General features: G+C 42.5%; 1 protein-coding gene across 1 annotated transcript in view; it reads right to left on the bottom strand.

The window, feature by feature from the left end:
- Positions 1-4,795: 4,795 nt before the first annotated feature.
- Positions 4,796-18,375, bottom strand: part of LOC124615444 (cytochrome P450 6k1-like) — a 32,185-nt gene continuing 18,605 nt past the window's right edge. The window contains exons 3-5 of the mRNA XM_047143335.1: positions 14,807-15,043; positions 10,108-10,359; positions 4,796-5,395 (exon numbers count right to left, since the gene is read on the bottom strand). Of these exons, the coding sequence (XP_046999291.1) occupies positions 5,223-5,395; positions 10,108-10,359; positions 14,807-15,043 (662 nt within the window). The 3' untranslated portion in view covers positions 4,796-5,222. The remainder of the gene's footprint in view (positions 5,396-10,107; positions 10,360-14,806; positions 15,044-18,375) is intronic.

Genomic DNA, 18,375 nt, shown 5'->3' with positions numbered 1-18,375 from the left:
AGATTCAGAAGGATGTAGGTTGCAGTAGGTACTGGGAGATGAAGAACCCTGCACGGGATAGAGTAGCATGGAGAGCCGCATCAAAGCAGTCTCAGGACTGAAGACCACAACAACAACAACATGTTTAAAGAAACCAACTCAGCCTTGGCATGAGGCGAATAAAGAAATCCATAACGAAAGTCACTCAGGACAATTCGACGGGCATTAGGTTCTTACTCATCCCAAATACTAGTCCATTTTTATCCGTTGATCTACTTTTTCGGTAAAAACAGAGTTTGCTTTCAGCAGGGTTGTAACCTCCCCCTCACTTATCGACCTTAATGACAGTGAAAAATGAAACCGCGTGTACCTAATGGGAATTTTGGAAAAGCAATCGTCACAGAAGTTAACCTGTCGGTGAAGAGGGAGGAAAGGGTTACATCTAAATGAAAGGAAAAATGCAAGTGAAACTGGTGGAAATTAATTTTGAAATAGGGATAAAGTTAATAAAGAAAGTAACTGTGCGGCCGTTACGTTAACAATCAACTAGCGGTAATTAGATATTTGAGATTTGGGGGAAATTACGGTCGCCAGTCCTATGGACAATTACTATAATAACTGAAAAAGAAAGGTTATTACACATATAATTAGCACTAGAAGCGTGGCAACTGAAGGTTGACACGTGTAGTGTGAAAACTGAAAGTTTGTCAGAAGTAATCAATTTCGCTACACTTAATTTAGCAAAAGAATTAATGAAACCGGAAAATCGAAAGTTAATTTAGTGACTGAAGTTAATAGTGAGCTTTCTTTCTGAAGCACATCGAAATACAGTTAGTCTTGGACTACCTCAACAATCATTTCTAAAGCTACTTGAATCTACGCAATTTAGAAAGAAGAGATTTAACTTTGAACTTGAATTAAACGATTCTGAACAATTAACAATAGTAAAATTTAGTACGTACCAAGCTGAGCTGCAGTCACAGGTAAGCTAAAATACGGTAACAAAACTCGCACTCTTAATTTGTGCTTGTGTAATCTAACTATTGTAGCCAGCTATGAATACTTAAATTGAACTTTGAAATCAAAGCAGTGAAATGGAATTATGCGGGAGTTTGAATTTCAACGACACTCGGGTTCATTTCGGAAAAGGAAGGGACCCAGCTTGGCAATGCAATTGGGACAATGAGCAACAAAGGTTCATGCTAAGTTGCTGTAATTTTGCGAGGCAAATGGAACAATTTGAAAAGCTGAGGTCTGCCATACAGTCCTGAAACTATACGTGCTTTTAGTCTTCCTTGTTGGTTGATTGAAGGTTTGAAGCCGTCGATCGAGGAGGTGGCGACAGTCACTGATTGTCGGCCGTCGCTGTTGCAGAAGCTGGATGCTGGCGCGCCTTCTTCTCGACACGGTCACCAGGCGAAACGGGCTCTTGATGAGCGCTAGCTAATGCTTCTCGTCCGCGACACCATGTCAGAAACTATCATCGCGAGTCGAGCGCAATTACATGCTGCCAAACCCCGAAAGCGCGGCAACTCGCGGGAGCGTCACACAACACACCTGCTCCACTCGCTACTCCAGCCAGACTCCCCCCGCTCTGCCCGCGCCCCACGCGGCAGAGTTAACACTACCAAAGATCCCACACACTTTGAGTCTTCACACGACCTATCGATGTAATCGTTCGATAGCAGTTTTCCCTAGGCAAGACCCAGCGTAAAAATTCAAATAATATTTACGAAACAAACCAATTATACATCGACATAAATGCATAAATACACTCCTGGAAATTGAAATAAGAACACCGTGAATTCATTGTCCCAGGAAGGGGAAACTTTATTGACACATTCCTGGGGTCAGATACATCACATGATCACACTGACAGAACCACAGGCACATAGACACAGGCAACAGAGCATGCACAATGTCGGCACTAGTACAGTGTATATATCCACCTTTCGCAGCAATGCAGGCTGCTATTCTCCCATGGAGACGATCGTAGAGATGCTGGATGTAGTCCTGTGGAACGGCTTGCCATGCCATTTCCACCTGGCGCCTCAGTTGGACCAGCGTTCGTGCTGGACGTGCAGACGGCGTGAGACGACGCTTCATCCAGTCCCAAACATGCTCAATGGGGGACAGATCCGGAGATCTTGCTGGCCAGGGTAATTGACTTACACCTTCTAGAGCACGTTGGGTGGCACGGGATACATGCGGACGTGCATTGTCCTGTTGGAACAGCAAGTTCCCTTGCCGGTCTAGAAATGGTAGAACGATGGGTTCGATGACGGTTTGGATGTACCGTGCAGTATTCAGTGTCCCCTCGACGATCACCAGTGGTGTACGGCCAGTGTAGGAGATCGCTCCCCACACCATGATGCCGGGTGTTGGCCCTGTGTGCCTCGGTCGTATGCAGTCCTGATTGTGGCGCTCACCTGCACGGCGCCAAACACGCATACGACCATCATTGGCACCAAGGCAGAAGCGACTCTCATCGCTGAAGACGACACGTCTCCATTCGTCCCTCCATTCACGCCTGTCGCGACACCACTGGAGGCGGGCTGCACAATGTTGGGGCGTGAGCGGAAGACGGCCTAACGGTGTGCGGGACCGTAGCCCAGCTTCATGGAGACGGTTGCGAATGGTCCTCGCCGATATCCCAGGAGCAACAGTGTCCCTAATTTGCTGGGAAGTGGCGGTGCGGTCCCCTACGGCACTGCGTAGGATCCTACGGTCTTGGCGTGCATCCGTGCGTCGCTGCGGTCCGGTCCCAGGTCGACGGGCACGTGCACCTTCCGCCGACCACTGGCGACAACATCGATGTACTGTGGAGACCTCACGCCCCACGTGTTGAGCAATTCGGCGGTACGTCCACCCGGCCTCCCGCATGCCCACTATACGCCCTCGCTCAAAGTCCGTCAACTGCACATACGGTTCACGTCCACGCTGTCGCGGCATGCTACCAGTGTTAAAGACTGCGATGGAGCTCCGTATGCCACGGCAAACTGGCTGACACTGACGGCGGCGGTGCACAAATGCTGCGCAGCTAGCGCCATTCGACGGCCAACACCGCGGTTCCTGGTGTGTCCGCTGTGCCGTGCGTGTGATCATTGCTTGTACAGCCCTCTCGCAGTGTCCGGAGCAAGTATGGTGGGTCTGACACACCGGTGTCAATGTGTTCTTTTTTCCATTTCCAGGAGTGTATATATATACAAATAGTAAAACAATTACAATATGTAAAGACACAGAAATGTCATACATTCAGGTAACAAAAATAAGGAAAACAAATTATAGTACAATAGATGGAAGTAGGAGGATATGCATTTCCGGCGTTACAGGGTGAACAGCATAATTTCTCATGCTTGATAAGTGAAGTCGTTGTCATTTTTTGTGTATTACGGAGTTGCATAATAATGAAATATAGATACTTTTCATCTGCGCTTTTCAAAAGAAGTTTTTATTTTTAGCGTTTTCGGTAGGGTTCTAAATCAGTGAAAAGTTTTATCGGTAGGTTGGTTGACTAAGTAAATTCTTGTTCAGAATTTTTCTGGGATGAGGTGAGAGGCTGTAGACATTATCGCACTCTTTTGTAACCTTTCTGTACAAGAACTTTCAACTGACTGTTTCTAACAATTTGGGAAAATTACATGTTTGACCAATTTCAATCAGTTCTTTCTTTTCTATGGTTAAAGATCTGTGCTCGTCTCATTCTCCAAAACTTTTTTTAACCATCATTCATAATAATGTGTAATCACAACTATCAGTTTCTCCTATATTGTACGCAATTATCCTGATCTACTTTCGATTGTACACAGTTGTTGTAAAACGTAAGAGTAGCTGTTCGGTGTCTCTTTCACGTGACTGTCCACTCTATAATTCGTTAATGCAAATTTTCGTTTACGCTTTCATGGCGTAGCTATTGCGCTCGTATTATGTAATTTTACGTTTTAATTTGAAACTAAGATTGTAAATACATGTACTAACTTGGTTACATTCTCGAAGTGAACGTCATTACCTTTGTCTGATACAGTTACGGTGCCTCACAATCGATATGTCGCACTTGACAGATGTGAAGCGGTATGTTTACATGTCTGATTCTTTTACTGATCAGCCCTGCAATGCCAGCCCAGTATAGCTCTGCGTGTCCCTCTACAGCCTGTACATAGCACGTACTACTAGCTGTGCTTATACCAAGCATAGTCGACCAAGTGAAGCGTTGTATTTGTCGTATTGCAAGACACCTTTCAATGTCTTTTTCGGCGATTCAATATTTTAAACCATAACACCACAATATTTCTATCACTTCGTATTATTTCTAAAAACTGTTGTTCAATATTTTCTGTGACGCTACACAAAATATATTATGTGCATCTTTTAGTGTATTGTATATAATTCTACCTTGTTGATCTGCAGTTCACCTCAGGATGTTCGTGTATGATGAAACTGCCCATTGGTTATTAAATCCACCTAAGATAACAACTATGATGTTTGGGGTTGTTTTGGGGAAGGAGACCAGACAGCTAGGTCATGGATCTCATCGGATTAGGGAAGGACGGGGAAGAAAGTCGGCCGCGCCCTTTCAAAGGAACCGTCCCGGCATTTGCCTGAAGCGATTTAGGGAAATCACGGGTAACCTAAATCAGGATGGCCGGACGTGGGATTGAACCGTCGTCCTCCCGAATGCGAGTCCAGTGTGCTAGCCACTGAACCAGAGCTATGATGGTTTTCTTAAATTTCGTATTAATCAGCTGTGGAAGCACAAGGAGATAAAAGGTATCACATGATCACTATTCATGTTCACAACGGTAGTCAAACAGAAAACTTACCGAAAGTGTTTATATTTCAAACAACAGAATAGATATACAGTAGTCAGCTAATTGGACCAAGTTTCATGTGAGGAATGGTCTTCAACTCTTCTCGATGACACACAGAAGCAACAAGGTAACTAAATGGCACGCATTACCATGAAACATTTTTATAGTTAAATGAGCAATGATTCCATTTGACAGTGATATCAATCTCAATGAACAACCAACAAAATACAGAACAAAAGATTGGCACCTGTTGTTAGAGCGGTAGTATCAGTAGAAAACTGCACACTATCCACACTGTTAAACAACAGTCTGATTAATCAGATGGTGCTAGTGTTCCATCATAGAAGAGGCCTAATGTTGGATCCACTCGTCAGCGGATGTGAACACAGTGTGTGCAGACATTTCCACAGAGTTTTCCACTGCAGCTGCAGGTCTTCAGCACACATGCTCTTGTCGCCGCTCGAACCTCAAATTCATACCGCCGATTGGTGTAAGCCCTGGGAAGCTCGGATCCATCCGTAGCGGCTTGTCGTCCACAGGCAGTACGACAAATTTTGACAGCAGATGTACTATCGCCGTCTTCATTTGCATCAAGCCAAAACGCATGCCTGCAACAAAATAAAGGAGCCATCACTTCATTGGTGGTGCGAAAAATAATGTTACGTCTTATCAGTGTGGTGGCAGCTTTAAATCGGCCGCGGTCCATTAGTACATGTCGGACCCGCGTGTCGCCACTGTCAGTGATCGCAGACCGAGCGCCACCACACGGCAGGTCTCGAGAGACTTACTAGCACTCGCCCCAGTTGTACGGACGACTTAGCTAGCGATACAACACTGACGAAGCCTCGTTTAGTTGCAGAGAAGATAGTTAGAATAGCCTTCAGCTAAGTCAATGGATACGACCTAGCAAGGCGCCATAGCAATTGATAGTTATCGTATGAAGCATGTCTCATCAAGAACGATGTATACAAATGATGGATTAAAGTTAAGTATTCTAGAAGCTACGTACTTTTCTTTATAGCATTCATTACTTATCCTGTTTCAGACCTCACGCCATCCTGAGACCTCACGCCATCCTGCGTGAGCTTATAGCGTGCATTTCGGCCTTCTCTAGCAATACAACAATCAGTCTTGAAAATTCGAAATAATGAATCAAAAAATTCATTCCACTCAATATCCCAAATAAAACTGTGAGACGACTATTTTGATACATAGCATAGCCTAAGTGCGGTTAGACGAATTTCTACGCTCGTATACTCGAATTGTGGGCTGTTCCCCAATCTTCACCTCAGAATACCGGATACACAAATAGTTAAGTACTGTAGGTCACAGAACAAAGTTAATATAATTCAAGGGTTAATGGCCCACGTGAATTCCCTCCTAAGTTTAACTGTCTCAAGCGTCATGAAGCATCTCCGATCAAGAATTTAAGAAAAAAATAAAATTCTTAAAATCTTGAAAAAAAATGGAACCCACACGACGGAATAGTCGCAGGGAGAAACACACACAAGGCAGGGAGAGAGAATGTGCAGCAAAGTGCGCTTTCGACCTCTTACAAACAACGAGTTACGGTATTTTGTAAGGAGAGTTCTTTGTCTCAAACTTTCGACCGACATTTTGTAGGAAAAAAAGATAATAAAGTCCACGATTTGACAACATAGTTGCATAAAGAATGCATTTTAAGTTTTCACGCAACTCAGAACCACATCCGACGACTTTTTGCCGTAATTGAATGGCAGCGATGTGGAGACCCTAAGAGAGGCTTAGCGTTTGAAACCCGTCAGGCCTAGGAGGTGTGGTGTTTAATGTTTTCATTTGCCATTTATCTTAGTACTACAGAGGAGGTGATTTTCGTATCAAAATTTGCTATACATTTCATCATGTGGTTTCTGTGGGATTTGAAGGCTGAATACGAGTTCGATGCAGTTACAACCACTACAGCCATTTAAATTGAGTATTTCCATTGCTTGTAAATAATAGCTTTCAGCTATCAGTCGTCTGCATTACTCCGTACCAAGTTATGTTAGAACACTAGATTCCATCCGTGTACACACCAACACACCAAATGATATACAACATTGGCAGAATATTGGATTCCATTTGTACCCACCCCTATACACTGACGTAGCACAGTGTTAGAATACTGGATACCCCCTTTCTCCGCACCAACACACGTCATGAAAGAACATAATGACAGAACCCTGGATTCCACCTCTCTACACATATACACACCAAAAGAGTTACTGTAGTGGTAGAAATACAGATTTCACTTGTCTCCACATCCGTACACTGAGTGAGATATCAAGTGAAGGAGCACTGGATTCCACCAGTCTACACCCTTACAGGCTAAGTGAGGTACCGCACCGGTAAACACTGGATTCCACCTGGCTCCAAATTTAAAAACCAAATGAGGTATGGAAGAGGTGTAAAACTGGATTCCACCTGTCTCCACACCTGCATCCCGTGTGAGGTACTCCAGTAATGGAACACTGGATTTCACCTGTCTGCAGGCCTACGTCCCAAGTGACGAATCGCAGATGCAGAACACTGCATTGCACCATCCTCTGCACCTACCCACCAAGTGAGGTACTCTAGGGGTTCAACATTGGTTTCCATCTGTCTACACACCTACACAGCGAGGGAGCTTCCACTGTGATGCAACATTGATTATACTTGTCTTCAAATCAACACACTGAGTGAAGTACCGTAGTAGCAGAACACTCTGTTTCACCTGTCTACTCACTTACACACCAACTGAATTAGCACAGTGGTAAAATGTTGGATTCCACCTCTCTCCACACCTACACAATGAGTGATGTATCACAGTGATGGACCACTGGATTCTACCTGTCTCCAAACCCACACATCGAGAGAACTACTATAGTGGTCGAAAACTCGCTTTTACCAATCACCACACCTACATACCAAGGGATGTACCATAGCGCTAGAACACTGAATTTCGCCTGACTCCACACCTACACACTGGATGAATTACTGCAATGGTAGTACACTGTGACGCACCTATCTACACACTTGCACACCAACTGAATCATCACAAGTGTAGTACAGCGGAATCTACCATCTATACATCTACATGACTAGTGATGTATGCAGTGATAGAAAATGGTTCAAATGGCTCTGAGCACTATGGGACTCAACTGCTGAGGTCATTAGTCCCCTAGAACTTAGAACTAGTTAAACCTAACTAACCTAAGGACATCACACACATCCATGCCCGAGGCAGGATTCGAACCTGCGACCGTAGCGGTCTCGCGGTTCCAGACTGCAGCTCCTAGAACCGCACGGTCACTTCGGCCGGCTGCAATGATAGAACATTAAGTTCCACATGCCACCACACTACACACTGAGTGAGCTACCAGTGTGGTATTCCACCTGTCTTCAAACCTATGCCGGCGGCTGTGGCCGAGCGGCTCTAGGCTCTTCAGTCTGGAACCGCGCAACCGCTATGGTCGCAGGTTCGAATGCTGCCTCGGGCATGGATGTGTGTGATGTCCTTAGGTTAGTTAGGTTTAAATAGTTCTACGTCTAGGGGACTGATGACCTCAGATGTTAAGTCCGATAGTGCTTGGAGCCCTTTAAACCATTTCAAACCTACACACAGAGTCAGGGCCTTCAGAGATGAAACATTGGACTCCACATGGCTCTGTAGCTGTAGGTGTGCGACATAACATAGTGCTAGAACACTGGTGTCCATAGGTATCCACAGCTACAGAGTGAGGTACTACCGTGATAAAATACTGGACACACATTATGGAAGGTGGCAGTTGAATCCCTCCCCTCTAAGATTTGTGGTTTCCTCGCTTAAGGTGGGTGCCAGCATGGTTCCTTTGCAAAGGACTATCAATTTGATAATTCTTTCCTTCCTTTCCCCAGTATGAACTCGTGTTACGTCTCTAGTGTACACACTTATTTTTTCCACTTCTAAAGCTCTTTGTGAGAATATGTTTTTAATCCCAGATAGAGGGTACGGCAGCGAAAGACATGTGTTTGTAAATCTTCAACAATCGCACTTCAGGGATCAAACATTTTCACTAGAAAATCGTTGGATAAAGTGCACTGCCCTAAGAGTCAAAACATCGGAACGTTAGGGGTGTTTTCTTTTAAAAAAATGAATATGATTCAAATGACTCTGAGCACTATGGGACTTAACTTCTAAGGTCATCAGTTCCCTAGAACTGCGTAAACCTAATTAACCTAAGGACATAACACACATCCATGCCCGAGGCAGAATTCGAACCTGCGACCGTAGCGGTCGTGCAGTTCGAGACTGTAGCGCCTAGAACCGCTCGGCCACTCCGGCCGGCAAAAATTAATATGCTTTCATTGCCTAGCGAAGTGCTGTGCATGGTTAATGCAGATACTGGAGGAGCATAAATAAATAAATACTTTCCACGACTAGCCTCCGTGATGTGTGGCTCAATCAGAGTGGAGCAGGCCACAAGAAAGTGTGTGGTGCATCTTATCAATGGGATAACTCTCGTAGTGAATGCTAAGGTGCTTCAAAATGTAAACCCAACAGCCTTGCAAACCTAACTTGTGCACTCCTATGTTATCAGTTACTCACCGTCCTCCACAAAGCTTTGGAAGCTGCACTTTTACCCATGAAACCTCGACACACATTAACTACACCTCTAGGCGTATATATGATGCAGGTATTTTCTGACCATTATCATCTCCTGTACGAAGTGACGCATTGCTCTCGCCATTATGGCCACAGATAACCTTCCCAAATGTCTTAGTGGTCCACCAAGTTTACAGACTATCAACAAAAAAACTTCATTATTCAATAAGAAGACAAGAAAAATGAAATATTTTCATTCTACAGAAAAATGCATTAAACATTTGAAAGATAGAAACTTTTTCAAAAATACGATCCTATCTTCAGGAGCCTACTATGGGACAAAAGAAAAAGAGACAAAGGACAGCATGGGCATAGAAAGAAAATGGCAACATAACAACACGACCTGAGTGAGCTTTTTTTTTGTAGTTGCTGATTTATTGTACCTCCGTGCGTAAAAACAGTGTACTATCATCCTACATGATTGAGAGTTCTTGTGATTCACACTTACCTCCAATGAACCAAGTATATTTACCTCAAGTACTCCCATTTCTGAATTTATTTGAAATTCGTGAGTGGCGCCAGCTGTTGATTGTTTAGTGCGGGCATTAAACATAGTGTAGACGTAAGAAATCTTATTGCAATACTTATATCTCGGTTACTCTGGACGTGTAAAGATATTCATAAGAATTACGTAACAATTAAAAAGAATCAATAAACATGAAAGTAGAAGTGACTCACCAATGCAGATGCGTGGCCCTTCGCCGAAAGGCAGAAAGCTGTAGGTATGTCTGGATGCCACCTGCTCCTCAGAGAAGTGCTCCGGGTCGAATTTATCAGGATTTCGAAAGAACTTCTTGTCATGATGGAGTCCCATGACTGGAATGATCACCTTAGTTCCTGTCTCCAACACACAGTCATATCCTGGCAGTTTATAATCCTTCGCCACCTCGCGATTCAGAATTGGAGCTGGAGGGTGCAGACGAAGGGTTTCTGAAAAAAAAGACATATCTCATCGTAGATATCTTAATTATTATTCTACAGTGGCACTACGCGTAAGATCTTAAATCTAATGGACAGCAGTCTGGTATAGCTGGTAAAAGGGTGGGATGCTATGAGTGATAAAGTGACGGAATTATTTTTCTGAGGTTTCAAAATGAGCCAACATCCACCATCATCATACAGATTTCCATACCCACATCACAAGCCGATGACGAGAAAATAGAGGGAATATATGTAGAACTAGAGAAGTTGATAAAATACGCGGAAGGGGTGAGACTTTGATAGTCCTAGGTAGTTCGAACGTTATTACATGGAGGGGAATGGGAGGGAAGACTGCTGGGAAATAGGAAAATCATCAGCAGCACTGGGGGCATTTGACCTTCAAACGAAATTCATTGTGCTTGTAAGAGGAAATACGACCATCTGTGTCAGTGGTACTCAACGTGGTCCCTAAAGGGCACTAGTGGGCATTTCAGCTTCCATGTTGGACGGTAGGTGGTAGGAATTTTAAAAATATTTTCATCAGATTTTCATAAAATTTTGACGTCAAGTTTTTGGTAACTAATTATTATTACATCCTTTCACTTGTTGTAACTCTGCTTTACAACTTTTATGAATTAAAATTACTTTCCTAAGTTATAAATAACCATTGTTGTGGAACCGGTGGGCGGTTAGAGAATTTTACTACTAACATAATTACAAAAGTGGGTGGTAGGTAAAAAATGGTGACTAGTCTGATCTGTAGAAACAGTTTTGGAGAGAAGCTGCGCATCCCCGTTAAATTGTTTGCAGACGATGTTGTCATTTATCTACAGTATAGTCATCACAAGATCGAAACTAAATGAAAGATGATATAGATGTATGTCTGTATGGAGCGAAAAGTGGCAATTGTCACTGAAGAAGTAAACGTGTGAGTTTAACCACATGCATACAAAAGCAAATTCGTGAAATTTCGGTATACATTAAATCACACAAATTTAAAGGCCTCCAATTCAACTACATACTTCGAAATTACAATTACGAACAACTTAAATTGCAAAGGTGAAACAGATAATGCTGTGGGAAATGAACCCAAAGGCTGTGTTTAACTGGCAGAACACTTAGGGGGTGCAACAGGTCTATTAAAGAGTCTGTGTGCACTACGTTTGTCCATCCCCTGCTACAATATTGTTGTGTAGCGTGGCACTCTTACCAGACAGAATTGACGGAGAAGATCTAAAAAGTCCAAAGAAATGCATCTGGTTTTGTATTATCGCGAAACAGGGGGAGAGCGTCATGGATATGGTAAGCGATTTCGGGTGTCGATGAGCAAAAGAGAGGCGTGTTTCGTTGCAGCGAGACCTTTTCACGAAATTTCAATCAACAGCTTTCTCCTCTGAATATGAAAATTTTGTATCATCTCCAGCCTGCATGGGAAAATTATCGTCGTAATCAAGTAAGAGAAATCAGAGCTCGCACAGAAAGTTTTAAGAGTTCGTTTTTCCCACGCGCCGTTAGAGAGTGGAACGGTAGAGAAAACACCACGACAGTGATTCGAAGCGTCCTTTCCCGGATATGTAAGCGTGAATTGCAGTGTAATCATCCAAATAGAGGTATAGTCTTGAATGTAACATCCGTACACACACTTTTATAATGGTATGCATGTGACAGGGGTTTTATTGGTGATAAAAAATAGGAATAGGGATCATTCGTATAACCAACAGGACGTTCGTCTCAGTCTCACTACACTACAGTACAAGGTCAAAGATGAATGTGACATACTTTCTCCTACTTAGGCAAATGGAGCACGTCTGTTGTTTCTTTTTGTATTTGAGGCGGTCTACGGTGAACTTGATGGGAAGTGTGGAGGCACCATTAGTTTATGTGCATTTCCTCGGAAAACGTCACAAAGAGGGTTTTTTTACTATATTTTCGCCGTCACAAGCTGACCAAATCCCAGCCGAGGATTCGAAGACGGTTACGCAGAGGAAATAGCTGAAACTTTAAAAACATTCCTAAGACCCCGATTTCAAGAAAATTTTGTAAAATATGTTTATCCGTTTCCAAGATACTAATGTTCAGATTTACCCTTCTTCTTCACGAAAAATACGGTGTGATGCGAAATCTGAATAATAAATAACCATAGGAAATTGCTGAAATGTTAACGGTGTGTTCTCTATGCATCTATCTAGAAGAGCCATCTCCCCGTTTACAGACCTCTTAATGTGTTATCGAGAAACACCAAAAAACTTATAATTTTGGTGCCGAAAACTTTGCCGTGGATTCTGAGACGGCTATGCACAGCAAAGGGCTCTAATTTTTACAACGGATTCTTAAGATCCTGGTCCTGAACAACCTTGAAAATTTTCTTCATATCTTTATCCGTTTCAGAGGTACAAAGGTTCAAAATTACCCTACATGCACATGTCAAATACGCACCTAAAATCGGCTGTGAGATGAAAACGTGGTTTACAAAGTGACGTAGCACTGATAAATATGCTGCAAAGTGTCTCCGTTATCATCTGGAAACCCTATGTTGTACTACAGACGTACCCGTAAAACAATTTGCACGTAAAATCCGACTGAGGTATAAAATAAGTTTTGTATTATTTCAACTTCACATAAGTAGACTGTCTAAATTTTACTGACCAGTACATTTCGTTTCTTATGACTAACATGCTCCTGCTGCAGAAGGGGAAAGAAGGGAACCAGCTGAAAAATGCTCCTACTGGAGCACATAGTAATGTGAATATGTTCCTGTTTATTTCAAAGACTGACTTAAATGTGGCATACCACCTGCCTCGTTCTACCTTCCTCGGCACCTTTAAAAAAATTTCCAAAATGTTTGGCATGCAAACATACTCGCATTTTCTTATGCTGAGAGAAAAGAAGACAGTGGTAATGGTAAAAAGACGGAAAAGTAATAAATACTGTAAGTATTAGTAGACAGTATCTGTGTTATTTGTGTTATAGAAAGAGTGAAGGCGACTATTGCATTATCAGAGAGAGAGAGAGAGAGAGGGGGGGGGGGGGGACAGTGACAGTGACGGAACAATTCTACGAAAAGAGTAACGGAGAAAGTACCTGAGTGAAGGAATGAAGAGAAAGAGGAAGATGAATTGGGTGGGAGCAAGTGATTAAGAGAGAGAATATATGACACTGACGACGAGGAACAGAGAGATATTGACGGTGAGAAGAGACAGCAACAATAGGAAGGAAGGAATGAGATAGTAGGAGTAAGAGAGAGCAAGAGGGAGACAATGAGTTGGGATGAATAAGTGAGTGAGAAAGAGCAACTGTGAGTGGATGGGTAATAGAGACAACAGTGATGGACTAGTGGGTGTGAGTTAATTAGAGGTAGGAGAGCTTCTGGGAGTTTGAGGTGAGTTGAACATTAGAACAGCATGAATATATTCGTATGCCAAAATTTTTGGAAAGTTTTTAAAGGTGCTTAGGAAGATAGACTGTCGGAAGATCACTTTTCAGTCCGTCTTTTAAACAAACAGGAACATACTTGCATTTTTGTGCTCCATTAGGAGCATTTTTCTGCTTGTTATTTTCTGATCATTTATGTGCAAAACCAGAGTAAAGGGATTCATAAATCCGACAATTTTATTTTATATACCAAAATAAACAACTCTATTCCTAAAAATATGCAATAAGTGTTCCTTGCTCATGGATAATTAATAACAAGTTAGATTAAAGTTACGTAAAAGATCTTCTTGGAATTATAATAATGTGATTAACATATTTTGGCAAGCTCTTCACTTGCTCTTAGAGTAAACCTTATTATACTCTGTGGTTGATAGCATGAGGGTATAAGGTGTTTTTTGGAAAAACAACTGCAAACATACAGTTCTGAATGAATCAACAAATAAAAAGGGCATATCTAAGCCCCTTCTCTAGGTTCTGTTTCTGTTTATTTCATTTTGTGTGTGTGTATGTATGTGTGTGTGTGTGTGTGTGTGTGTGTGTGTGTGTGTGTGTTTGTGCACATGTGTGTATGGGGTGTGTGTTTACATACGTGTGTGTGTGTGTGTGTGTGTGTGTGTGTGTGTGTGTGTGTGTGTCTGTGTATTGTATTTGTATAGAGAGTACAAAATCGCGTAGTGATAAAGGTATACCGGAAGCTATCTTAGACTTGTAGGTACAAAAATGTGGCTTGTAAGGGTAGCTTACGATGATGTTTCAAGTAGGGATTAGTGAACTGTGGTCCTCTTCATTCCTGAGAATATTTGAGCTTTACTTGTGGTACAGGTTTGCACTGACGCAGTAAATTATTTTGCTTCACATTGTTGTATATGGATACCATTAACTACCCAAACGGCGGACAAATAGACAACTATGTTTTTGATATATTGTTAGGAAACTCCGTTCTCCCCCTTAATGGCTCTTCATGTATTCAGCATCGAAATTTAATTACTGTAATACACGAAAAAATCAAAATCGTACAACGTACCGTTCACCACCTTTTCCAGGTATGGCATCTGGGTCATTATGTCTTCATACGTCACATCACCTTTTGTCTTCTTCATCACGTCGTCTATTTCGTCTTGTAGTTTCTTCTGAACATCCGGGTGTCTAGCGAGCTCGTACAGACAGAAGCTTACAGTGCTGGAGGAAGTTTCGAACCCACCGAGGAAGAACCCCCACGCCTGTGCTGCCATCTCCTTGGTCGTCAGGATCCCGTTCTCTTCTGCCAAGGATAAAATATGTTTGTATGCAGTCAGCTGCGTTGTAAGACAAATGATATTGATGAATTATCATCTTACAGTGATTCATGGAAAAATGCACTCTAAAAATTTATCTCTGATTGTTGTCGACTGGGGGAAGGTTCTCCTTCAAGATGCACTTTCATTATGAAGAAGTGAAATATCAACAATAACTGCAGAAACCTTGACTCTGACACATACTAAATGCGTAATATGGAGAAAGTAGTACACAGACTTAAAGAAAATACATGCTGATTTATACTGGATGTTTAAAATGGAGTGTCTTACAAATTGTTACCGGAGGCGATGTTGGTGAAAACTAAAAAACAAAAATCCTATAAAAATACGTCTGGAAACCAATAATTGTGTCGTGGATGATGTTCATTGCTAATTTCTTACTGGTTGTGTTTGCCTCTGTACTTGCTCCTCTGACGGTGATGGTGGTGTTGGTCACAGCCAGTTTACAGTTCGGACTGTGACTGAATATTATCATGGTAGCTGTGTGGGGGGAGGTGCAATTAGGCAAGGTTTCATGGAAGCGAAGCAGCAGATTCACTATAATTTCAATGTGTGAGCAGCAGCTGTGGCCGGCCTGAGTGGCCGAGCGGTTCTAGGCGCTACAGTATCGAACTGCGCGACCGCTACAGTCGCAGGTTCGAATCCTGCCTCGGGCATGGAAGCGTGTGATGTCCTTAGGTTAGTTAGGTTTAAGTACGAGGGGACCGATGACCTCAGAAGTTAAGTCCCATAGTGCTCAGAGCCATTTGAGCCATTTGAACAGCCGTGGGTGACAGCCTAACGGAACCACAGTCTTAGAAGGCACAGTAAAAGTTTTATTTAATTTATTCGAGATGTGAATCTCTATCACACGTTAGTGGAGATCGTTAGCCTTGCAAAAAGACAACGAATGTTGTGCACGATGGGGCATCACCACATTTCACACTCTTCGTACGACATTACATAACACAATCGTTTAATGAGTAATGTATTGGTCGAGAATGTACATCATCACGGTCTCCCACGTCACCTGCTCTTAACCGCTTCGTTTTCTGATTATGGGCACATTTAAAGGCATTGGTGTGCTTCACAATCATCGAAAACGAAACACATTACAAAAGCATCTGTGTCAAACGTGTGAGTGAATCCAAGGACTGTCACATGAGCTAGCGCAAGTTCGTGATTCTTCGTAAAAGATGGATGAAGGGTGGGAAGAGTTAACAGTGAGCACTTTGGCATCTTCTGTGTTTTCAACGGACAGATGGCTACAGTAGAACAGAATGATCTGTGTCTCAACAAGTTTTTATTTAATGTTAGACGTATATAACCTGTTTTTATAGTTTCGACAAGTACTGTCTCCCGTAGCAATAATGAAATTTTTAAAACGACCTATGTATGATATTCTTCATCACTTCCTTGCGTTTGCTGTCTCTCTAATAAGATATCAGTAAAAAGTTTAAATAGCGCTCAAGATCTCAAATGGTGAGCTATACGTCGATTCTCAAAATATAATACACACCTTCCCTAATGGTGAGGTATGAAGAAAACAATTTACATCTACATCTACAGTTATACTCCGCAAGCCACCCAACGGTGTGTGGCGGAGGGCACTTTACGTGCCACTGTCATTACCTCCCTTTCCTGTTCCAGTCGCGTATGGTTCGCGGGAAGAACGCCTGCAAGCCTCCATGCGCGCTCGAATCTCTCTAATTTTACATTCGTGATCTCCTCGGGAGGTATAAGTAGGGGGAATCGATATATTCGCTACCTCATCCAGAAATGCACCCTCTCGAAACCTGGACAGCAAGCTACACCGCGATGCAGAGCGCCTCTCTTGCAGAGTCTGCCACTTGAGTTAGCTAAACATCTCCGTAACACTATCACGCTTACCAAATAACCCTGTGACGAAACGCACCGCTCTTCTTTGGTTCTTCTCTATCTCCTCTGTCAACCCGACCTGGTACGGATCCCACACTGATGAGCAATACTCAAGTATAGGTCGAACGAATGTTTTGTAAGCCACCTACTTTGTTGGATTTTCTAAGGACTCTCCCAATGAATCTCAACCTGGTACCCGCCTTACCAACAATTAATTTTATATGATTATTCCACTTCAAATCGTTCCGAACGCATATTCCCAGAAATTTTACAGAAGTAACTGCTACCAGTGTTTGTTCTGCTGTCATATAATCATACAATAAAGGATCCTCCTTTCTATGTATTCGCAATACATTACATTTGTCTATGTTAAGGGTCAGTTGCCACTCCCTGCACCAAGTGCCTATCCGCTGTATATCTTCCTGCATTTTGCCGCAATTATCTAATGCTGCAACTTCTCTGTATACTACAGCATCATCTGCGAAAAGCCGCATGGAACTTCCGACACTATCTACTAGGTCATTTATATATATTGTGAAAAGCAATGGTCCCATAACACTCCCCTCGTGGCACGCCAGAGGTTACTTTAACATCTGTAGACGTCTCTCCATTGAGAACAACATGCTGTGTTCTGTTTGCTAAAAACTCTTCAATCCAGACACACAGCTGGTCTGATATTCCGTATGCTCTTACTTTGTTTATCAGGCGACAGTGCGGAACTGTATCGAACGCCTTCCGGAAGTCAAGGAAAATGACATCTACCTGGGAGCTTCTTTCTTGCTCACTTCTTTTAAACTTACTACGTTGTCTCGTTTATATGAAGGTCAGGTGTGTCTACTGCCTTTTCGACAAATGTAGATTAACACTTTGCATTAGTAATACAAACACAAAGCTGTATGCCATATCAGCTCATTGCTATCACTTTCCGTGTCATATTTATAATCAAAACAACTGATACAAAAGCCGTTTTAATTTAATCTAAAAATAGGATGGCGCCAGCCACTGGATCACACAATGATAGTAATTCCTATGTGCACTACATATATCTCCACCTGTATCCACAATGCAGGGGCTGAGAATGAACGACCTCTCCAGCGAGTAGTGCAACTGGGTTCTCAGTGTTCAGCCAGTCCATAGTTCACCATCATAGGTGGGGCTGCGATGGAGCAACAGGGAGATGTCTAATTGTTGTCCAATGTTTCGTCATGTAAACGGTACTGTTAACGATTCAAACAGAGGATGTACCAGTTATGATGCAGATGACAATATAACGGCAATATATTGGTAGTAATATTGTTCGTAACGTATGAATTACTGGTAGACTATCAGCTTTCACAAACTGTTACTACCCCAAACTATTGTCATTTTTTAGAGAGTGATATGCGATTAAATTATTTTAGCTTACAACTTCTATACCTAGAGTGACAATCATCACAGTTTT

This window comes from Schistocerca americana, chromosome 5 (genome assembly GCF_021461395.2).
Source record: "Schistocerca americana isolate TAMUIC-IGC-003095 chromosome 5, iqSchAmer2.1, whole genome shotgun sequence".
Lineage (NCBI taxonomy): Eukaryota > Metazoa > Arthropoda > Insecta > Orthoptera > Acrididae > Schistocerca > Schistocerca americana.
The sequence above is the reverse complement of the archived record's forward strand: the minus strand, read 5'-3'. Positions and strand labels throughout refer to the sequence as shown.